Here is a 23,777-nt window from a genome sequence, read left to right as displayed (position 1 = left end):
TAAAATGTAATGAGTTAATGATTTTTGATTGTGCTAATAAATATTTCCAAGTATTTCAACCCAAGTTATATGTCCTGTCAAATCTCTGGAGCAAAATACAGAAAAGGCAATTCATATTCAGTATTGACCTGTAATTTTTCATGATTTTGGATATTTGGGATTCTCTTACCATTTTCAACTGAATGTTTTCTTCCTAATCCTTAGACCTTGTGCTGATATTTATGAGTTCACAGTTGCTTCTGATATTTTATTTAAGCCACTTAAAAGTACAGTTTATCAACACTAGACTGTACATAAAAAAAGTATTAATCTCTCTCAGAATAGTACAAATACTAAATAAATACTGCATGAGCAATGCTCAGAATTCAGGGCAAATGCAAAATTAACAGTTTCATGTGATAAAGCTACATGAATTTCCATATGCTGGCAATAAAAGGACCATAATTTTTATTTATTATTTTTGAAAGCATATTTTAGATCAGTAGAATCCTATTTCCTGTATTCTAATACATCTTATCTGTCATTTGTAATTATGCAATTTAATGAATTTGGGATTTAGACATAACTAATTATCTGCCTAAATCCAAAAATCACCTATATCATGTGTGCAAATGATTTGGGGTGTAGAAATTATACAAATATATGTTGGGAAAGAATCCAGCCAGGTCTCAGTTTTGGATACAGTAGAAGTCTGATCCTGCAGTTCACTTAAATCAGGGGGAACTAACTCAGGCTTTAAAAAGAAACCTATGAAATTTAAATTTTCCCTTAACTAACAGGAAATGAGTAGGTGTTTTTTATTATGTATCACAGTCACAGTTTTGTCTTCGGCACAGTCTTCTGCACTGCCCAGAGGTGATTGTTTTCATGGCACCTTGATTTTTGAACTTTCAGCATGGACACATACCAGGTTTTCACATCTTCCCTCCCCACCTCCCCGACCAGATGAGCGAGAAGCTTTGCAATAGCGCCCTCAGCTTTTTTCACGGAATCACAGAATACTTTCAGTTGGAAGGGACTTTAAAGACCATCTAGTTTTCAGGTGTTACCCTTACATGTAATGAATACTCTGGTTAATGTACTTTGTGTTTGCCAGAACATGTTTTCTCATAACCTCATCCAATCGCTGGTGTTTTGCTAAGTCTTCAGCAAGGTGAGCTTAACAACTTCATTGCTAACTTGTACCTCTTGTATACACTGTTTTGCTGGCAAGCTGAAATGGCTAGTGAGAGCCACAAACATTGTGGGTGGTGTGGAAGCCAGGGGCTGCACCTGGACACGTGTACATATCCCAGTCCCCGGGTGCAGACACGATTATGCCGAGTGCTCTGGTCCTTATGGGTTCGGTGGAGTCTTGGTGCAGAGCCAGGGCTGCCCCTCTGCCACACACCCCAGTGCAGGCCCCTTGTCTCTGCTCTAAGTTTCTTCTACTCCCAGGAATAAAAAAGATTGATTAATGAACTTGTTGATTATTTGCTCTGCGAAGCACACAGCTAATTTAACACAGCCGTATATTAACAGAATCAGTTAGGTTGGAAAAAATCCCGAGATTATCGAGTCCTACCTGTGACTGAACACCAACGTGTCAACTACACCACGGCACTGAGGGCCGCACCCAATTTTTACTTAAACACTTCTAGGGACGGTGACTCCAGAACCTCCCGGGAAAGTCCATTCCAATGTCTAAATATCTTTTCTGTGAAGAAATTGCTCTACCTAGTGTCCAACCTAAATCTCCCCGGCGCAGTTTAAGACTATGTCCTCTCGTCCTGTTGCTGGTTGCCTGGGAGAAGAGGCTGACCCCACCTGGCCGACACCTTTCAGGGAACTGTACAGAGTGATAACGTCACTCTTCAAGATCGGAAGCCTCTTCTCCTTACAGAACTCCGAGGCTCTCAGTTACGTTCCCTAGCAGTGCCCCCAAGTGACGGGCCGGGGCCGGAGGCCGCGCTCCCCACGGCCGTGTGACGGCTCGGGGCGCGCCTCAGGCTCCGGGCACAGCGCCCAGCTGAGCGCCGCCAGCCCGCCTTCCTCACGGCACAGGGGAAAACGGAGCATTAACAACAAAAAACCACGATGCTTAAGTTCCGGCAGGGCCCGCCCGCTCTGCCGGGACCGCCCGACGACTAACGGCGTCCTGCCCCAACCTCCGCCCCGGGGAGCGGCCGCGCCGCGCTGTCACACGCACACGGGGCAGGCCGGAGATCCCGGGTGGGCAGGGCGAGGGCTCCCAGCTGCGGGCGGCGCGGAGTCGAGCCGCGAGTCGCTGGTGCGTAGGACCGTGTGGCGGGGGCAGGCGCGGCCCCGCGGTGACAGCCCGTCGAGCACCATGCTGCCCACCCGGTAAGGCGGCCCCGCGTCCTCATGCCCGCGGTGGGGACACGGTGCGCCGGGCGGGCCCGGGCCTGGGCAGGGGAGGCCGTGTCCCGACCCTCGCCCCGCGGTCTCGCCGCGTTCCGCGGCAGGGCGGGGCGCCCCGAAACCTGAGCGGCGCCGCGGGCAGCGCGGCCGGGGCGGCGCCGGGGCCGGTCCGGGCCCGGGCCTGAGGGGCCCCGGCGGTGCGGCTGCAGCGGGAAGGCGTTTGCGGGCCGGGCCGTGACACGCCGGGCCCAGGGGCTGCAGCAGTCACGGAGGCGTTCCACCATCGCAATTCACGTCATTCCTGGTGCATACGGGACTGCGCTGCCCTTCAGAGTTTGTTTTTTTCCCCCCTGCGTGTGTTTGTGTTCCCTTTTACTCTCGTAAGGCCTCCATGTGTATCTGCAGGCATTGAAAGCTCGTGTGTACATGATATATATGTGTAGATATACGTGAAGAGGAGAGAGAGATGTATAAATGGCCTTGCTTTTTTGTTGGTGCCTGAGGACCTGCCACCTTTCCTTTTTTGAGGTGGAGCCCCAGTCGCAGAGGAAGAAAATTAAGGGTCCAGCAATCCATATTCCTTGTCAGGATGATCTGTGAACTATCACAAGGAATTTTATATACCTATAAGTGTGTTCTTGTGTTACCACAGTTATGCTTGCCTAGAAGAGTAGTGCTGGCTAGTACCTTACCGAACACTTAGTAAATTGTGGGTGGATTACATTCTCTGTAAGGGTTTCATGATTGTCCCTTCTTGCTTAATGGCTAAGAGGATTATATCCTGCACTTTAGGGTTTTTTGAGTTGCTGCAGTCCTAAGCCATGGAGGAGAAAACCGGGCTTAGCTAAATGGGACTGCTTGTTAGACCATGTGAAATCCTTTCTGGGATTTTCCTCCTTCCACTGCTATGCACACCAGCCAAGTGCAGGGGAAGTGTATGGTTAGGGTCATGGATTGTTTCCTAGAAGCACATAGACCCCATCTGTGTTGAGATGCTGTAGAGTAGAAGCTGGTGTTGAGTCTAAGTTGATTGTCTCAGGATATCTGAATAGTCAGTGAAGAGAACAATTCCTGCCACTGAAACATTCTTCTTTCTTGGTTTTAGATAAGGAAGGGTGTTAGTAGGAATTTCAACTGTCTTGGAACCGTTGCACTGATAGTATCTAGTTCTAAAATTCAAGCTGAAAATAAGGACTGGTGTTTCTGAAGTCACCAGCAAAATTCCAAAATTAAATCCTAAATTATTTTCATATGATTATTTTTAATGACACTAAATTCTTCTGCTCTGCCTGTAGGTTGTGCATCATGAGAAAGCTTCCTTCTGTTCTGGCTAGGACACTCACTTCTGGGACCCGTGCCTCCCCAGGGCTTCCTGACATGTTTGAAGGTAAAGAAAATAGCTGTGCTCTAGAAGATTTAATGATTTTACTAAGGAGTTTATTTTTTCAGGTGGTGTACCTTCATGTTTTAATATGGTTTGGATAATGAACAGGCCCTTGTCTGTTAGCTCATGGTACTAGTGTTTAGGAAGCAGCAGATGATCACTGTGTGTTTGGAGGTGAATGGCACAAATATGCATAATCATTGAAACTCCAGGTTTAGAGGCTCCTCTGGTTCTTCAGCCTTGGCAGAGCTTGGTTCTATTCTGACAGGATGACTGCTGCTCAACTTGGGTCTTGGTAGAAAGTCAATGTAGTGGAGATAGGTACAGTGAGACTGGAGAGAATGGCCAAGAAATGGGGAATTGAGTGGAAATAATGCCGTACAGAACTTCTAATCTATCAATCATGTTAATTTTGTGAATCTGTAGAAATCTTTTAATCAGATCAGCAGCATTGCCTCGTGAAATTGCTCTTGTCAATAAAGCTTTGTGTTGAAAGTTTGTTTCAGTGCTCTAGTAGTAATAAACCATAATGCTTCTGTTTCAGAAGCTCTTAAAAAGGTTTTCTTACATTCTAATCCCTTGTACTGAGAAAAGGGCAGAAGGAAAAAGGCTGGAGACAGATACAAATAAATCCTTCATGGTGTTCTGCTTATTACTGAGATGTTCCTTTTTCCTTTGTTTTCTAAACAGAACTCACCAATAGTTACTGGTTATCCAGTAAAAGAGAAAATGAGGGTTATTTCTTGTTAGAGAACTTATTTTCGTTGTTGTTAATAAATGGCAATTTAGGATGTTAAAGGAGAGAAACAAGGATACAGAATATTGCATACTTGCAAGTTGCCCTGATTGTTTATTTGAATATTTGAAAATTATGGCATCTAGAAGGCCAGTAAAAATAGTGAGGTCATCCTAGTACTCCAAGGGGTACTAATAATTTGTGGACTATACTAACTGTAAACATTTGAGATTCTGTTTTGAAATTATTCAAACTTTTGCTGATGTGTAAACTGTTTTACTGTTATGTAAACTATTCCTTCAATTTGGTATCCATGCTTTCACAGAACACCAAATACTTTTTCTTACTGGTTTTTCACATGCTTCCTTTTCACAATTTTGGATTCCTGTTGTGAACGCCCTCACTTCTTCCATGGCCCTCCCAAAGGCTACACAAAGTAGGACTTTTCCTCTGAAAAAACTCTCATCCCACTTCCTGAAAAATTCTCCAGATAGTCTTTCCAAAGTTAACAGTGTTTGTCAGTCGTACTTGATAGTGCCAAGTTTGAGGAACTATTTGGGATTACTGCAAGCAGATACCATATAGAGTCAATGACAGGGAACTGGAAAGCTGGCCTGAAAGGAAAGGACAAACTGAGTTGGAAACAAAAAGACTGTAAATCAAGCAAGGATATATTGCCTGCAGTTACTTAAATTAAGGAACATGTGCCTAAACAGAACTGAAGCAGGTAGAATAATCAAACATTAGCTATAGATGTAAATTGCATTGTTTATTTTCATTGTTAATCTAACCTGTGTTTTGTACTCCACAGGACAGTCACCCATTCATGTGAAAAATGGTGTGTTGTGGTAATTTGTGCATATTAAAATATTTGCTATAACACTAAACTTATTCAGCTACTGTTCTTCCTTACTTTAGCATTGATGAAAAATGAAGTGCCATAATTCTTCTCTGTTGCCTTGCTTAAAGCCCCTTTGGTGAATGGCCCTGGTCTTAATTGTGGCAGTGTTGTTGCACTAAATCTCTGTCAGCACACTCTGTCTGCAGTGCTGGATTAAACGTTTCTAAGAGGCTTGTGGGATACAAAATCTCTCAGGGCAGCAGTTCCTGCAGTACTTGGCTTCATTTTAGACATTTGAGTCTGCATTCTTCACCTAAGTCCAGACCAAGCTCTGTACCAAAGCAGGTGATCTTGCCTGATCCTCGATGCAGCTGGGGAGGCACCAGCACGAGGGGCATGGATCTCCCTGGTAGAGATGAATGCAGTGATTTTGTCTAACTGCCCTCCTCATGTCCTTTTCCACAGCACAGTGCAAATAAACTCATACCCTGCTGCTCTGGCATTGATGACTCACTGATCACTGTTTAGGAGATACTGTGAAATATGCTACGTGAGCATGATGGAGAAGTCCCATTTGCTATAAATGTTTTGCACACTTAAGACATTTGCCAGATAAGAAAATAAATAGCTTATAGATTTTTGTGCTTAATTTTCTTACTTAAGTTTCTGTTGTTACTTACTTAAATTTCTAATATCTAGAAGAGCAAGATAGTTTTCACAGGAAGGAAAAAAGGAAAAAGTGAAAAACTGTGTATTTATGAGCCGTAAAATGGACTAGATTTGGCTTTACACTTTGTCCCTTTTATTGTTAAGATATAATTTTTAATGTGTTCTCTGCCTGGATACTATTTATTTTTATACCAAAAACTGAAATCAGGTGTATTAAATGGGATTAACAGCTTATATACCTTTTTGCAGGTTTGGACCTAAGATTTTTTTTCAGAACTTTTGACCTCTTTAGAGTTGAAAAGGAAGATGAATTTAGTTTAAACAAAGAGCAAGTGCTGTTTATTCTTTCTTATTCCCTGTCCATCCCAGCACAGTCTGCACACCATTGAAAAATTGAGGTTTTGTATTCTGGAAGCTGTAACGGTTTTTCTGCTGACACTGTATTGATCAAATGCATGCTATGGCAGCTTCACAGGTGGAGGATGAGTAACAAGAAAGTAATACCTATTCTGTAAGCAAGCCTGCTGCTGCTTAAGGAAAAAGAAATCAAACCTTCCCTGTTTCCAAGAGAAATCAACTCTCAAGATTTTCAGTCAGATTCTTTCCTTGAAATTTTTTTGTTCTTAGAATCAGTAGTAGAAGTCTTCTAATTTCAAAACATGTTTTAGCCTAATTTTATAAAGAAATAAGGCCTAAGTTGTCTTTGCCTGCCTATCTCCTTGTTCTTCTCTTCTTCCAGAACATTTTGTTGATGTGACCCAAAATAGATGAGCCACCAGTCTCAAAGAGAAACATATTTCCACAAATTTTGTGAAAATTTGCTTCCAAATCAGAGATTTCTTAGGGTGCCAGAGGTGGTGCTGGGATCAGCTGTGGACCCTGGTGTTTGCTGGCTGTTGGTGAGTCACTGGATCCATGTGCTGGCTGGCAGTTGTTCCCTTGCCTGCCTCTGGCTCAGGCTGGTGCTTCTCTAGGAGGCAGGCAGAGCAGAAACAGGCTGGGAGTGCAGGGACAGGGGCTGCAGGTGCTGGAGGGAAGGAACAGGGAAGGGGAGGTTTGGGGTATGGCAGTAGTGGTGGTGTGGGGGAACTTGGGCAGAAGCTGAAGTGACTGAGGAGGAGGGGGCAGAGCTAAGAGGATCTGACTGAGAAAGTGGAATGTGATTTAAATCCTAGGAATTCAGCTAGGCTTGCTCCACGGTTTATAGGACAGCTTGCTGATCACTGTGAATACTCTGACCATTTAGTCATTTAGTTTGAAAAATGCCAAGCCTGATAAGGGATCAGCTTGTGACTCACCAGCAGCCTCTTTCAATTTCACCATGAAATTCTGAATATTTTTTGGTTACTCTCCTTGATATGTCCCTAATATTTGAACCTCCTAGTATAAAAAATCTGTGTAAATAGGCAAGGAATCCCTTCTATACAATTCTCAACTTCTATTCTGAGCTTGGGAATTGTTGCTACTTGTTTTCAGATATTTCCAAATAGCCAACATTCACCAGCCATGGAGTAGTTTGGTAAATTTGATGGGGCCTTAGCACACTTAATAATCTCATCTGAGAAAAGATGATTATGCAGATTATTATTGAAATTTAGGAAGAACTTGTGCAGAGCTACTGTTAACTCTGAGAGTGCAAAGAGGGCCAGAATAAATTGTATAGGCCTATGTTCTTTCAGACTGCTAAAAAATTGGGCTATGAAACCATGCTGGCAAGAACTAGTCTGCTGATATTGCCTGCCTCGTGGGTGGGATTATTTAGTTGGTATTCTCCTCATTCCTTGTTTCCCAGCTGTACCGTTGCCTTTTAAGTTCTCTAGCGACTTTCTGATTTCTGTTATCTTCACAGTTTGTGTTTAGGCTGTAATATTTTCACATCAAAATTCCCCAATCTAGTCTTGATCCTTGCTGTCTCTCAGCTATTAATTAGCACTGTAGGTGACTGATTGCACTAACAAACACTCTTTGTTGACTATATGCAATAAGCTATGGCATTGTGTTACTCAACCCATTACTGTGATATGCCTACTAACAGCAGCAGTAAATTTGGCCAAACTTTTCTGGGCTGCTATTTGCATGAATTTGCTTAATTTTCCTGTTCTGGGATGAGGATTGTGCCTTTAAAGCCAGGCAACCTCATGTTTATCACTTGCAGAGCTAAGCTTGATTTGCTTTGATTTTTTTTTTTTTCCAGTGCGGAGCAGATTGAGGGATATAGTGGGAGCATCTACCAACTGGAGGTACAGTGTGCATTATGTGTATTTTACTTCATTTGTGAAACCAAGGTGGAGCTCAGGGTTGTGGTAGTGGAAGTTGCCAAAAGTTAGCTTGCTGTCAAGAGAAGAAAAAGATCCCACTAAATGGTAATTGAAAACAAAGCTTCTGAATTGGTACTTTGTGGATCACAAACTTTTAAGATTTCTCTGGCAAAAACAAAATACTTGATCTTGGTGCTTACAGGATTGTCCCACTAACTTTAAATCCAATGGGAGTTACGAGCTGTAGAGTCTGGCTGTCAATGCTGTGTTGCTGTTACCTCTTGCTTATCTCTAGGTGGATTGCCAGCATGGTGGATTTATCCTGTACTGGATGCAGAGGCAGCTGAGCTTGTTCACTGTGTAGCAGGCTGCATTCTGAATGGCACCTATGTCTTCTTGGAAAATTGTCATCTTGGGATTAGGGTCTCCTTAATCAGGAACATCTTCAGCATTTCCTTTGCCTCCTCTAAGTTCATTTTTGATTAACTTACATGTGCTTTAAATAATTGCTGGTTTGGTTTTATCCAAGTTACTTTCCTCCCCCTCCATTACACTGGATAAGCCAGAATTGACTGTAACCCTCTGCTGTTACAGTCTGGAAAAATAAGTGTAGCAAGCAGTCTGGAGGAATACACATTGCAGTTTGGTTGGTCCCATGTTTTTTGTTAATTTTGGTTGTGTTTGGTGAGCTCTTTTCTCCCACTTTGTGCAGTGATAGGGAAATGAAGATAGGCTTTCCTGGGTGAAGCGTCTGATGTGTTCAGGCCTTCTAACTCAGTTTGTCTAAACACAACTTTAGGCATTTTAACAAAATGCCTGAATCTGGGAAGCTGACTTTTGCTTAGTTAGAGTAGTATCTAAGTATGAGGGAGCTTGAACTTTTCATCAAGTCAGCTAGAAAGGGCTCTAGAAATTGTGTATGAAAAAGTCTTTCCTACGTCCTAGAACAGCTGAGGAAGAACGATGCCATATGGAAATACCATTTGAAAATTGAGATTTTAGAGGGCTCTGGTCAAATCTGATCTTCCATCTATTTTCTCCTCCACTGCTTCCATCCTGGAGGGAGGGCAGACTGAGGCCAGGATCACCACAGCAGTGTTTTTCTTGGACAGGACTTCTCTTGTGCTGTACAAAATAGAGCAGAAATGGTTTGCAGAGTAGTGAATCCTTTAGCTACCATGAAGAAGTAAAGCCAGGGAGACCAGAGATGGGAGTGCTTGAGAGTGACAGGTTTAATACAGAGAGGTTTAGTGGACATGGATTGTGTAGCCTTTGAGAGCCCACTTTAAAAATAGAGTGACAATGAGTTGATATATGTGGAGACTGAACAGCTGGGGATTTAACTGAATTAGGCCAGAGAATGACTAAAGAGAACAAATCTGAGGGACAACTTGATAGGGGTCCTGAAAAGGGAGCTAGGGAAGGACTGATGTGCACATGCCTGGAATGCTGGGAGAGAGGAGGCATGCATATTGGAGGAACATCTTTAACCATTGATTTTGCTAAAAGGAGACTAGTTTGTGATTTCTCTTGTAAAGACCAGTGGCATTTTGCATTAGTTATTAAAAAGAAATATCTTGCTTATGTGTTTATTTTAGTTTTATACTTAAACTGTAGTTAAAACTATCAATCTGTTCATTGTTAAATATAGTCTAGATGAAGTTGTGGCCATTTCAGAAATATGTAAACATCCCTTAGAATGTAGGGCAGGTGTTAGTTAATATTTAGATGAATTATTGTTACTGTATGACTAGTACTGCAGTGTGTAACAGTATTTGTCTGCATTGAGCCTAATACTTCTGCATATCGAAGAGCACATTCTGAAGTAGAAGTTAAGAAGAATTCTGCTGCTGACCTTAGAGGAGCCAGGATGGAGCTGGTGAAAACAGAATATGGTTGCATTTTTGTTGTTAGGTTTCTTTATGTTTTCAGACAAATTTCTGCTTTATTTTCTGATTAATTTATTTTAAGCCTTTCACTGAAAGACCTGGAAAAAACTTTTTAAAAAAGCATGAATATGCATCATCTTGGACCTTGCATCTTTCTTTAGTCATCCAGTAATATTCCATTTCTATGCAGTGGCATAACTTTAAACATTAACCCTCTGCAGGAGGTTGTTATCTTTCTGTTTCCTCTGAACTCCATGGTAATCATGTTGCCCAGATGAAGTAAACCTCATCTCATGTTTAAAACAAATAAACAAATGAAACTAACTGAAGTTTTTGGCTTGACTTTCACTCTCTTTGGTCATGGATTATTTGTATTTCCCCGAAACATATTAAACAGAAAAGGGGGAATATAAATATGTTGAAGCTTGACTTTCTGAAATACTACTCAAGCCAAGTAAGCCTTCATAATTAGTGGTTAATACCCAGAATTCATCCAAAGTCAAAACTTAAGACAAAATTTCTTTTTGGTGAAAAGTTTTTCTGTAGTTTTCTTTACTTATTTTCTTTTTCCTTTTTTTTTGTTATTGATTTTGTTAAACACAGTGTCACTGAAATCCCAGCAATAGAGCAAGCACAACTTGAAGGAATGGCACACATCCTGAAATTTACCATTAAGTTTGGTTGCTTAGTGTTTTATGCATTCTCTTGCTCTATGAAATAGATTTTTGTTTACTGCTTGGCCTTGGATTTATACCAGAACTGTTGCATGTTCAACCCTTGGGTTTTTAATAGAAGGGTATTGATTCTAGGGATGTTATGAAATACTTGCTGTATTCAGTCAGGTTGCATTTTTAAGGGGAGGGGACTTTGGAACAGGTAAGAGAGTGTGTTGTGCAAGACTGTTACATCTTGGAGATATCTGTGCAAGGAATCAATTTGGTAGATTGGGAAGAAGTGACAGTAAGTTGCATCCTTCTCCATTGTGAGAGTTGCAGCCCCTCTGACTTGGTGGTGCTGGAAAAGCAGCTCTGAAGGAATTTTTCTCCTTTTTCTGCGTTGTTTCTTTCTGTAACTTTCCTGTATGATTTTAAGATGTCTGGGTAGGAAGAAAGATAAGTAGGTTAGTTTTCTTTGTCTTTTAGCTTGCTGTTAGAACTGATGCTGCAAAGGGGGAACTCCCCTATGGATGATGGCAAATCTTAGCAGATGAGTTCTCTTGTCCTTAGTGCTAGCCAACACTGTACATCTTTTACTTCTTGGGAGAGATTGTAAATTGATGGTCAGTCCTTCAAAATTGGCAGTGTGGGAAGATCTGTGATACTATAGCTCTGGAAGACATGAATATGCACAAAACCCCATAGGTTAAATTATGTGTGACTTGTTCTTTTCAAGGGGAATGATTTTGGTAGCATTCAGAATTAGATGCATTTTGTTTATCTCACTAGTGTGAAGTATGTGCTTTCCACTTGTACACAAACTATTTCAAAGATTTCTGCAATAGTCTTGCTTAGCATCTCTCATTTTGTGCATTTCACTTTCTTTTAAAGGCACGTTCACTGTGTCTTGCTATTTCTACTACTTTTTGGTTTTAACTTTGATAGTTGTTGATGTGACATCTTTTAGTTAGGGTTTTAGTTCTCTTGTTGTACTTCAGAACAAAGGTTTTTTTCTTACCAGGGATCATGTGCAAGCAATGCAAGAAAGAAAAGCTCTTCATACTTTACTGGCAAAACAGCAGGAAGATCTCCCTCCTAGGAGAATGAAGGATAGCTACTTGGAAGTTATTCTACCTCTAGGAAGTCAGCCTGAAATAAGAGAAAAGTACCTGAATGTACACAACAGCGTAAGGTAACAAAGCAACCATGTTACACCTACAGAAAACTCTTAACTTCTGTTTGCCATGTATGTAAGTATTTAATTGTCAAAACCCTCTATTGCAGGTTTGGAAGGATACTTGAAGATCTTGACAGTTTAGGAGGTATGTACCTATGCCCTTGTAAAGGCTGCACAGCATGAGTTTGATGACTACTGAGCTCTGGTTGGTATGACACAGTATGACCTTTGAGGGAAACTCATAATTCTGCCACCTCAGAAGGGAAGGAGAAAAAGAAGATGCTGGTACTGAAAGAGAAGGAAGGATGATAAAGAACAGATGGAAGCAAAATTGTTCAGCTTCTTGCCTCTGTCAGATTTTTAAAGGACCAGCGACACAAATGATTTACTGAAAAGTGATCCTAGATTATGAATTTGCATTGAGTGTGAACTCACAGAAAATTTGCAGAGTGCATATTGAAAATGAAAACTTACAGGTTTTTTTAATCTTAAAAAAAAGCCTCAACAAAAATGGCCACAAATGCCAGTAGTTAATGAGATGCAAAGATTTTAATCTTCCCTTTGGGGAGAAGAGAGTAAGATGAAAAACATGTAATGTATCCATTGAGAACAAATTGAAAAAAAATGGTTTTGAGTTCTGCAAATTGTTGTTAAGGGTAAAACCAACTCAGTTGTTCCATGGGTTACCTTTTTAAATTTTTTTCTCTTTTTTATTTATTTGTGGTCTTGAAAAGTTCACCATCTTTTCCTTTTGTATTATAAGTGTGAGGTTATTAATAGAACTGGAGATACTGGAGACACTTTTTCATAAAACATCACCAGCTGACTTCCTCTTTCATTCAAGTTCCACAGCTTGTTGGGAGCTTTTTGATGGAGGTTTTTGACAAAGAATTAAGTGCTTATTAAAGGAAATTTGTGAATAGAATATCTTTTTTTTTCTGTTCCTTCTGAGTTCCAGATGGACAAAATTGAGGAAGGCAGAGAAAGAAATGCATGCATGTCTATTGACATCTATTGAGGATAGACGAAATGGCTGCATGACTGATATTTCTTTCTGGGAGGTGGAAGATACTAGTTTCAGTGTCTGTCCTAAGTTAGGAAAGCAGACTTCAAACTGTTGGCTACCTTGCATTGTTAGATATGATGAGCCTGTTTTTCATTCTGTGCCTTGTTTAATTTCACCTGGAATCTGTGAAGATATAATTTTTTGCCTATGAAAGGACAGAATGTCTTTTCCTTGTCTGCAGGCATACTGGGCTCCAGTCAGTTCCATTCAGGATGCATTGTTTTGGGTTAATCAAGATTCTATCCAAATGTAACAATATTCAGGGTGGTCATATTGATAAAATAAGTTGATAGGCTTAACAGGTTTTAGAATTGTGACTCCAGTAAACATAGGGAAAAAAATCTTAGATTACTTGGAAGGTTAGAGATCTTCCAGAACACAGATCACAGAACATTTTGCTTTGGAAGTGCCCCACAAGTCTTGTCAATTCCAACTCTGAAGTGAATGGTCCACATGGGGATTCCTTCTCTCTTATCTCATTAAGTACATGACAGATATTTTTGATAATGAAGATCAGTTGAATGAAAATTTACATGAGCACTAGAAAAAAGCCATATCTTTGTAGCCTTGAATTACTCCAAGTAGTCTGTTTACTTGGGTGTGCTCTTATGAACAGAGCTAATTAGTTTAAATAGTGGTTTGGCTAGTAGTAATTGCAGTGTGATAAATATCTCTGACTATGGTTTCATGCCTGTAAGGCACAGTTTATTTAATCTCTACCTCTTTAAAGGAATCAGTATTTAAAAAGTCCTCAGATAGCATATATCCTTGAACAGCCTTCATGAAATCAAAATAGAAGATAGGAAGAGTCTGAGACAGGGAGCTGCAGAGGTAGAGCTGAGAGATTATGTGGGATTGGAAGTCAAGTGATGAGCTGGTTTAAAATGCTTAGTTAAATTTATCCTTGTAGTAAGTAAATACCCACATAAACTGAGACACTGCTGCTGTTTCCTTTATAGCAATCTCATGTGTTATATACATAAAGATGTGGAAGCTGTGCTCTTGCATAGTGGGATACTTTAGTTTGTGTTTTCCAGGTACCTCTTACGCTTTGCAAAGATAACTTTAATCAGCTCCACTTATGTTTTTGTTAAAGAGCTGGCTCCATTTTTGATTTCTTCACAGTTCTTATTTGCTACACTCACACCAAGCAGGAAATGCAGCAAAGGTCTCCTTTATCCATAGTTACAGCTCTGGTGGATAAAATCAGTAAGTGAAAATTCAGTTAATAAAATAGTTTCATCTGCTTGTCTTACTCTTTCATCAGCTACTGTCTTCCCATGGTTGTTATTGAGGATACCTTTTTCAATCCTGTTCAGTTCACTTCATCTTGTTTTAGCTTTGAAGTTTTCTGGCTTTTGTTGACACGAGGTGGGAAGAGGGTTTTGTAGATGATTTTCAGCATTTCATGTGTCATTTCCCTTCAAAATGCAACTTCCATGGTTCCTGCACTTTTGTGTTTACTTTTATTTTGGCATGCAGATTATTAGCTTCATTATTGAGCAGTGTTTGGTATGGTGGAGTTGGACCTTGCTTGTGTTGCCTGTTCAGCTGAACACTCCCTTGGGTCTGCTGTCCACCTGTGTGACTGCTTCCTACTCCTGTTTTGGCTTCAGAAATCTGCAGAGGCAGAAACTGCAGATGAGCAGCATGGTCCCTTGCAACAACTGTTTTTTCTGGGTTGTCTTTGTGTGTGTTGCCGCTTTCAAATCACGTAAAGGTCCTAGAGAATCTGGCCTGTCTGGTATTAGTTGTGAGTGATCTGTCTCCAGTAACCCCTAATGTTGTTCTTGTAGATTTGTGCCAGAAGATTATACATCCAGATTGTGACATCAAATTCACAGGCAATGTTTCTTGGGTTGGGAAGACCTCCATGGAAGTGAAGATGCACATGCTTCAGGTTAGTTCCTGTGACTTCTCTCCATCTTATGACAGGCATAAGGTACTTCAAGGGGAATTTACAAGAGTGTGTAGTGACAGGACAAGGGGGAATGGCATCAAACAGAGAATGAGATGAGATGAGATGAGATGAGATGAGATGAGATGAGATGAGATGAGATGAGATGAGATGAGATGAGATGAGATAGTGGGAAGTTATTTATTGTGAGGAGAAGTTACCCAGAGAAGCAGAGATGTCCCATCTCTGAAGGTGTTCAAGGCTGGTTTGGATAGGGCTTTGAGCCACCTGATTATGGAAGGTGTCCCTGCCCATGGCAGGAGGATTGGAACTGGATGTCTTTAAGGTTTCTTCTAACCCAAATAATTCTGTGATACTGTGATAATTCAGGTAAACAGGAAATATTTTTTTATTCAATTGTTCTCCTTAAATAAAGTCTCTGATGTAGAAGATAATGTTACACCTTTTTGTTCTGAACTCCTTACAATGCTGGTATTAGTGGCAATTTGGTGTGTATATATATATATATATATATATATACATATATAAAAAAAAAAGCTATGGCATTTCTCAGAGTAAAGGTTAAGTGGGTCCTTTTGCAATGACTGTGTTGATTTCCTCCCCTCCCAGCTCAAAGTTTTATTCCCTGGTAAATGTTTACATTGCAGAGTTCCTGAAATGAAAGTTTTAATTATTTCCTTATCTTTGACCTAATGTGAGAGATGTTGGAAGGAATGACAGAATGTGAAAGTAAGCAGAATTAACAGTATGAGTTTATGTCAACTAAATAGCTTGCTGAGCACATTTCCAATTTTCGAGTTCAATAATGTATTTCTCTCCTGTCTCTTTTAGCTTCATGATGGTAATTACCACCCTGTGTTAGATGCCACCTTTGTCATGGTGGCCCGGGACCCAGAGAATAAACGGTAATTTGTAGGACAGGAAAAGTTTCCTGACTTCTGCTGTGCTGAAAATGGCAAACATGGCAGCTTGCTCTGAATGTGTAGCAGTCATATAATGTAGGTGGTAAATAAACCACATAGTTGATGCTTTTTGCTGGCAAGTGTTAACTTTCCTGACAAACTTCAGACTTACTTAAGCAGGAATTGCTGTTAGTCTTGGGATCTGACCCTTTTTTAAAAACAGATTTTTCTGTGTGTTTGAGTGGCCGGTCTGAATGAACAGAGAAGTGAATAAGTCTGTCAGAAACCCACCTGCATTATACTAGTTGTTTGAATTAATGATTGAGTTTCAGTGGTTCTTCTTGGACAATCTTCATCATAATTCATGACTACAATTTTAACTTCTTAAGAACTACAGATATGTCACTCTCTTTCCTGATTGCACTAGTTAGTGGTTGGATCACTTAACTGCTTCCTCAGAGTTAAAACTAGTGTGATATTCTGTTGGCAGCCATATTTATTTTTATCCTATAACCTGAATTATGTAATTTCATCTTGTACTGTATATGTAAGCAAAAAAGGAAGGCTCTTATAGTGTATTTACTGGACAAATTCTTCTGAAGTTTGTAACTTAAAAACACCTTCCTTTCCATAGGCCAGCATTTGTTAATCCACTCATTCCTGAGAGCCCTGAGGAGGAAGAAGTCTTCAAGCAAGGGGAATGTATGTTGTATTTCCTGGTAGTATGCACGTCTGCCTCAGTTTCAACTTAATAGCTGTAAGGAAGCAAAGTCCAGGAGTTCTGCTAATTAGAAATGCTCCTAATTTGTTTTAAATCAGATCTTTGTTCTGTCTCATTTGAGTCAGTAGAGTAAGAGAGTTTAAAAGTTTAAAAGTTCTGCATGCTTGGGAACTCTTTGGCTGAACTGACAGACACTCCTGAGGTGCTCTGCACACCCTCTGGACTTCTGCCTTGTCAGGATACTCCTTCTGCTTTGGATCTGATTGCAGCACAGGGGCTCCTAATGCTCTGGCCAACTGCTTACCCCATGGTGGGCCTGCAGGATATCACAGCTCCTCATCTATCTGTGTGCCCATGTTCCTTTTGGAAAGAAATTCAGGAAAAGAAAAGTGGGAGAACAGGGGAAGGAGCATGTAGCTCCATCCCATTTGTTTCAAGCTGGAGTTTTAAAATGGAGAATTAGAAAAACACTGAAGACTGTATAAACTGGACAGGAGATCTTTTAAGCTAAAATTTCAATCACTGCAGCATGTGGTAATGAGTTCTGTCATAAACTTCTGTTCTTGTACCATTGGCAAAACCTGGAGCTGATTGTTCTGTAGGGTTTCTTGTTAGATGTGTTCTGTACTTTGAGGGCAGTACTCAAGTTTTCTGTAAGAACAGTGTGTGGGTGTCATAAAATATGTGTAGAAGTTCTTCGTCACATTAGTGAGCTACTAGTGAACTTCTGCTTTATTTTTATTTCACTGCAGTCAATTACAAAAGCCAAATTTCTCTTTGGATCTATAGGACCAAGAAGTTACAGCTTTTAACTTATGAGGGAAAGGGAAAATGGAAAGAGAGTTGATTTCAGGTTAAAATCTTCAGAGCCATTATTTGTTTTTTCTTTGAGCTTTAATACTATGTTTTAGTTTTTGTTTTTGTTTTTAACATTCAGTGAACAAGTTGAAGAGGATTGAATTCAGCACTGCTTCCTTACTGAAAATGGCTCCCACTGCAGAAGAAAGAAACATTGTGCATGACATATTCCTTAATACACTGGACACAAGGCAAGAAGGGGAGGGGTGAAGAAGAACTGACATCTTGTGAAAGAGAAAAGTGCCTTTTGAGTGGGTGCTTGTAACAGAGTAGTCTGGAATAAATGCACATTTAAATTATGTGGCAGTTTATTTGAAATGCAGGTACAAACTTTAATATGACATCTGCAGCTCTTAGAACAGTCTTCTGTTGTTCTAAACAAGCTGTTAGGAATAATTTTGAGGAAAAAGGTTAATGATGTTCAGCCAGATAAGAGAATGGAATAGTTTTGCTGTCATGACTTGCACAATCAGTTTTCTGCCATGATACCTAATTTAAAAAACTGTGTGGGCAGGAACTGGCCATCTTTTAACCAAATAACCTTGCAATGTGTTTTAAATACAATACCTGACAATATTATTTGAGGGAGTTGTTAGTATACTTCTCTTACACTTGAGATTGGTGTGAAGTCATCTGATGGCAACAGTGATAGAATAATATATAATTACATTAGTGCAGTATTGTATATATGATGATTTATAATTTCTTTAACTTATTAGCCTATACAATTGTTGTTTTTAAAGCTGTTTACCAAAGGCAGACCTGCTTTCCCTTAAAATTAGCGATTGTACTTTGTACACATTCTGTCTGGGTTTGAAAACTTCAAAAACTGTCTGCATGTTTGATGTTGAATTATTCTACTAGCTCACTTTGTGCCTTTATTTCCTATTATGACTTAAAAAACAGAGCAAGGCTTTTCTGACAAAGTGTGTACTTTGTGGTTGTTATTCATCTTTTCTTTCATGTACCTTTCTCAAGCCTCTTCATTCATATAAACTTTAACATTAGCAGAAGCTTATTAAAGATCAGGAGCATAGGTTTATTGCAATAGCAAATCAAAGGACAGCTTTAGATAATGCTTCAAGGTCAGCTGGAACAGTGTTTAGTGATACCATTTCTGTTTTGGGTTTATTTTTGTGTTCTGTGATTTTGTGGATTTTTTTAGCATTTGCTATTTATGCTTCTTTTTTTGGCTTGCTGAATTCTGCTAATTCTGTGGACTATAAAGTTTATTGTCTCTTCCAAAGGACAGTGAGTTTCCGAAGTCGTAAATTACCACCCAATTCAGTGTGGATGGAAGATGCAAAGCTAAAAGGCCTGGATATTTGCCATCCTGAGGTATTTTGAAAAATATTAATGAATTACAGAAAGTGATGTAAGCAACTTTGAGAGGAAATTTTTACAGGGACACACAGTGACAGGACAAGTGGTAACGGCTTTGAACTGAGAGAGGAGAGGTTTAGAATAGGTATTAGGAAGAAATTTTTTACTGGGATTGTGGTAAGGCTCTGGAACAGATTACCCAGAAAATTTGTGGATGCCTTATCCCTGGAAATACTCAGAACCAGACTGGGTGGGGCTCTGAGAGCCTACTCTAGTGCAAGGTGTCCCTGCTTATAGCAGGGAGGTTGGAACTATGTCTCTAAGATCTCTTGCAAGCCAAGCCATTCTATGACTATGAATTTTTGCCTAAGATTAGTCAAACCATTATTTTGTTTGCCTTCTGCTGTCTTTGCAATTTAGAGCCTAGTTTCTTTTGCTAGTTTTTTGTTATTTGTATGGATGACCACTGTAAAATGGATGATTTTTAATGACCTTGTTTTCTTACCAGACGGTTCATTCTGTGCAAAGAAATTCCTTTGCAAAATGTTTGCAAAATGTTTGGCCTTTGTTTGCTGATACAATTTTGAGTTGTTATCTTAGGTTGTCAAATTAGTCAGATGAGCTCCTATTAAGTAAAATTGCCTTGGGCATTTTGAATTTTACATACGTATTTCAGTAGTGCTTTTTCTATATTCATGTGTTGGGACTTCTGTTATACTGTGAACTGAACTGCAGACTTCAACATAAGCCTGTGAAAAGAATTTGGTGTTTGTTTCTATGTACAGGAACGGAACATCTTCAATAGGATCTTTGGGGGTTTTCTCATGAGAAAGGCATATGAACTGGGATGGGCAACTGCTTGCAGCTATGGGTGAGTTGTGGACCTGCAATATTTATATAATCCAGGGCATTTTGCTGATACACAGAGGTTGGGAACCCAAGCTAACCAACCAAATGACAGTTTGAGTTGAAAAAAGATATCTGGTAGAATCATGCACTATTAGTGCACAGTGCTGCTTTCCTTGGAGCATCTATCATATCTACAAAGAGATTGGCATCTTGCTCCATGGACCTTTGGGTTTCATTACTTGTCAAGATAGAAAATACATCCATTTTCTGTTTTCTTTTATCTTACCAAGCTATTGAGATGGGCTTTTCAACCATATTTCACACTCATTCTATCAAGTAAATATTACATCTTTGCATTCAGTACACAAGAGGAATGGGTTCTAAACTTTTTCTATTAACTGCTTGAGGTTAGGAAGTGTGACTGAAGTCATTACCCAGCAAAGGTCTATATGTAAGTTTAATGGGGTATGCAAAGCCTGATACAAAGTTGAGTGGTTTTGTGTCAGTGCTTGAAAACGGAAGATTGTCTAGCAAGTGTAAGCCATATGATACAATAATGGTGCAATAATGTATCCTTAGAAAGTGTGTACTTCATTGGTGTGAGAGATTTCCTCCAGTGATGACATAACTCCTTAACACTTCCTGTAGCCTCTGTTTAAGGAAGAGATTTATTCTCCAGTAACCCTTCATTAAAATGCTGACAAGTAGATAGTTTAAATTTCTGCAGACATCCTTTTCATTTTTGAGAAGAAATTTCTCTTTTGCTTCCTCAGGGGTTCCAGACCCTTTATTGTATCTGTTGATGATATCATGTTTCAGAAGCCAGTTGAAGTTGGATCCTTACTGCTGCTTTCTGGACAGGTAGGAGTTGATCTCCTTTTGAAAAAGAGCAGATCTTATCTTTACTGTCACCAGTGTTAGTCACTGATAATTAACAATGTGTTAGGAGAGTGTGTGACTTTTCTTGTTAAATGGTGTAATTAATTCTGTGACAGTTTTCAGTATTGATGACAAATTTCAAGCTCTAACTCATGTTTTAACTGTGTAGGTCTGTTACACAGAAAAAAATTACATCCAGGTTCGAGTACACAGTGAAGTTTACAATGCAAATACCAGAGAGCACCATACTACCAATACTTTCCATTTTACATTTATATCAGAAAATGAGGTCCCACAAGTTGTACCTAAGACATATGGAGGCAAGTATTCCATTAATATGTTGTCATCATAACTCTGTAAAAAAGATTAATTTCTTTTTCTTGGAACACTGGCATTTAAATAATTTAACAGGATTTCATGGCAAACTGCATAGATTTTGTACTTTGGTGACAGTGTGGATTACTTCTTAATTTTGCCAGTCTGTTTAGTTGCAGTTGCCCAGTATTGATACTAAGGTACTAATGTGGTTCTCTCTTTTCTCCACTTCATTTCAGAGTCCATGTTGTATTTAGATGGGAAGCGACACTTTACTGCAGTCATGAAAGAAATCTGACAGGCACTGGGTGCTGCAGCAGCAGTGCAGCAGCATGCTGTCTTGGCAAGAGCTGTCACCAGAGGTGGCTAATGGGCAGGTGCTTGTAATACTCAAAGAAAAACCCAACAACTACCCAAAACCAAACCAACCAAACCCAAACTCCACACCAAAACCTGCCTTTTCAGAACTTTTCATGTATATGCATATATTTGGATTTTTTTTTTCTTTACTACTGGAATTTGTTGAAATCTTTTACATGCCAATGCTAGGAAAAGAGGCTGAAAAAAATGCAGTCTTAGGCTTTGGATAGACGCTCTTTTTTACTTTGAGAGATCTCATTATAACCTTTGCTGTCTTGTCACCATCTGCTGCCTTTCCCTTAGCAGCTCTGCTTTGTATTTCCCTGATAAGGGATAGAAGTTCTGTCAGAAAAAGATGTGCAATAAGTAGATTTACATGGGTGAAGCAGTTTGACCTGGATTCTTGTGTAAATTAGGTTAAGGGTCATAATTCTTTTTTGAACAAGGATGCATGCATCTAAGCAGCAGCAGAGGCTCAGAAGTTACTAGTGTGTGCACAGTGGAAAGGTGTTTCCCATCACTGGAGATTTTACAAGGTTATTGCAGCTTCTGTTTGGATGGTTTCTTGTTCCCTTGGGAGGAAACTGTTTTTTGCAATGAAGTGAGGTGGCTATATGGTATTTTCTAGCACTCTGTTTGTTTCCTTGCCAGCATCTCCTAATTTTTTGTTTCTTTGTTTTAATATACAGCTGTGAGTTCCTTAGTGAATTATTTCTCACGAGTTGGAGACTAGAGGTCTGATTAGTGAGACTGGGACTGGGAAATTGTGTTGTAGAACAGAACATTTTGGTTTATTAAGGACTGGGAACAAAAAAAGGTAAAATGCATTACCCAGATGGTAATGGTGATGTTTGGTGCTGCAGTTAGGGGTCCTGAGAATGTGTTGAGCAAATCCCAGGTCAGCTGCTGAATGATGGGAGGATCTTTATCCCACTGAGGGGTGGTACAGCTAGAGGACTGTCTCCTCCTCTGCTGGATTATTTATCTCTTCCCTTGGTGGGCTGTAGTGCAGTATGAGTTTGCACAGCTCTAAAGGTTATCAAGCTTACCTGTGAAGGACAGAGGACTTCCCCAGCACAGAGGGGACAACATGGTGATCATACTATGGCCAATAAATAACAGGAACAGAGTACTTAATATTGAAGTGCTTGCGATGTAATGGAGAAACTTTTAATAATCTCCAGTTTCTGGCACATAAAACTCAATTTCTTGAAATCAGGAAGCTGAGTGGATGGGAGGCATCAGTTTTCATCTGTGGGAATGTCACAAGCATGAAACTGGATCTCTGGTTCCTTCACATCAAGATTGATATCTTAACTGATCAGGACACCCAAGAGGAATTGGGCTCAGGGGTTAAATGGATAAAATGTGATGACTTTCAATACACAAGAACAGATTCTGGCTTCCCTGTGCTGTTTAAAATCTTTTGAAAAGAGGATGCAGCAAATAGGAATAATGTCAATCAGCACAGATGCATGAAGCACGTTGATAAAGCAGCATGTTGCTTTTATTTCTGAGTAAGAAAGCCTGAGACAGTCACAATTTGGAGCAGTTTCCTTTGGTGCTAGGTTGGTATGAAGTTCATGACCCCTAGCAGCTCTTGTAATTGAGCATTGTAATAATCAGCATGTTAGACATCAGCCTTTCCTTCTTAAGATTCAGCTGCCGTATTGGATGAGTTAGATGGGGGAGGCACAGGGGTGTGGCCTGATCCAGAACAGCTTCATGCATTGCCCTGATGCTAAGCTCTTGGTTCCTTCCACAGAGTTTCTCTCTTCAGCCACACTCCAGTGCTGACTGAGCTCTGACATTAAAATCTTTTTCTTTAATTGTTATGATGCTGTGGAGATAAATCATATTTTCTAGGTTTTTCCTTTCTAAAACTGACTCTATTAGACTGACCACACCAAGAACTGAAATTGTATCTCAATCCCCATTGTTGCAGGGATCAATCCCTTGTTGCAGGGCTCAGTGTAGACTGTTTTTTAACAGTCTATGTAGTCTATAATAAAGAAGGCAGGAAATGAAAGGACCTTTTTCAGAACTGTGTTTTACTCCTGAGTACCTGCAGGTTTTTATCACTGACCCAGTGATCGTACCTGAATCACTTTTTTATAACACATGTAAGTTAAGGGGATACCTAATTAATCCTCTACTGACTTTTCAGCTGTATTTAAAATGTATCATAATTCTAAATTCAGCCTTTGGGAAAGGGTTGGAGAGGAGAAGAAGATGTAACAGAATATAGAGGACGGTGTGACATCAGAACCTGTGGACACAATGAAGAAAATGAATGCCACAAATGAAGATGCATAGAAGAATTGATGTGTTCTCCATGTTCATGATAACTTAATCACATACGACAATGACAGTACTTACAGAATGTATGTACAGCCATACAGAATGTGTGTGTGTGTATATACACGTAAGCAAAAGATACATGCTTTTCTGTTTATTGCTGTATGTATGTATTTTTTATTCCAAGATGGTAACTCCAAGCTGTCACCCTCTCTGGTATCTTTATTCAAGGGTATGCATGCTGCTTTGTGCCTTTGTGTGTGTGTGAGAAAAATACTCTCAGATCTCACATTTAGAATTAAAATATTTCAAAGTAA

The 23,777-nt window shown here is 39.9% G+C and overlaps 1 protein-coding gene across 6 annotated transcripts; it reads left to right on the top strand.

Moving 5' to 3' along the window:
- The first annotated feature begins 228 nt into the window (after positions 1-228).
- On the top strand, positions 229-23,777 carry ACOT9 (acyl-CoA thioesterase 9). Of its 6 annotated transcripts, XM_056506102.1 has the most exons (16): positions 229-2,343; positions 3,657-3,748; positions 5,293-5,319; positions 8,186-8,231; positions 11,816-11,986; positions 12,079-12,116; positions 14,163-14,246; positions 14,834-14,937; positions 15,787-15,860; positions 16,492-16,559; positions 17,516-17,627; positions 18,684-18,774; positions 19,545-19,630; positions 20,382-20,469; positions 20,657-20,807; positions 21,042-23,777. In XM_056506102.1, exons 1-16 carry the CDS (start codon positions 2,330-2,332, stop codon positions 21,098-21,100), a joined length of 1,305 nt encoding a protein of 434 aa, XP_056362077.1. In that variant the 5' UTR covers positions 229-2,329; the 3' UTR covers positions 21,101-23,777. The 6 variants fall into 6 exon arrangements, with proteins under 6 accessions (XP_056362077.1, XP_056362086.1, XP_056362095.1 ...); XM_056506111.1 differs by lacking the exon at positions 5,293-5,319; XM_056506120.1 differs by lacking the exon at positions 14,163-14,246.

Source organism: Oenanthe melanoleuca, chromosome 1 (genome assembly GCF_029582105.1).
Source record: "Oenanthe melanoleuca isolate GR-GAL-2019-014 chromosome 1, OMel1.0, whole genome shotgun sequence".
Classification (NCBI taxonomy): Eukaryota; Metazoa; Chordata; class Aves; order Passeriformes; family Muscicapidae; genus Oenanthe; species Oenanthe melanoleuca.
This window is presented reverse-complemented; position numbering and strand designations above follow the sequence as displayed.

Bases quoted from the DNA above. Each gene is read 5' to 3' on its own strand.
- ACOT9 (XM_056506102.1), top strand. The intron at 14,247-14,833 runs GTAAGTGAAAAT...TTGTTCTTGTAG, and splicing joins AGCTCTGGTGGATAAAATCA to ATTTGTGCCAGAAGATTATA. The intron at 20,470-20,656 runs GTAGGAGTTGAT...TTAACTGTGTAG, and splicing joins TACTGCTGCTTTCTGGACAG to GTCTGTTACACAGAAAAAAA.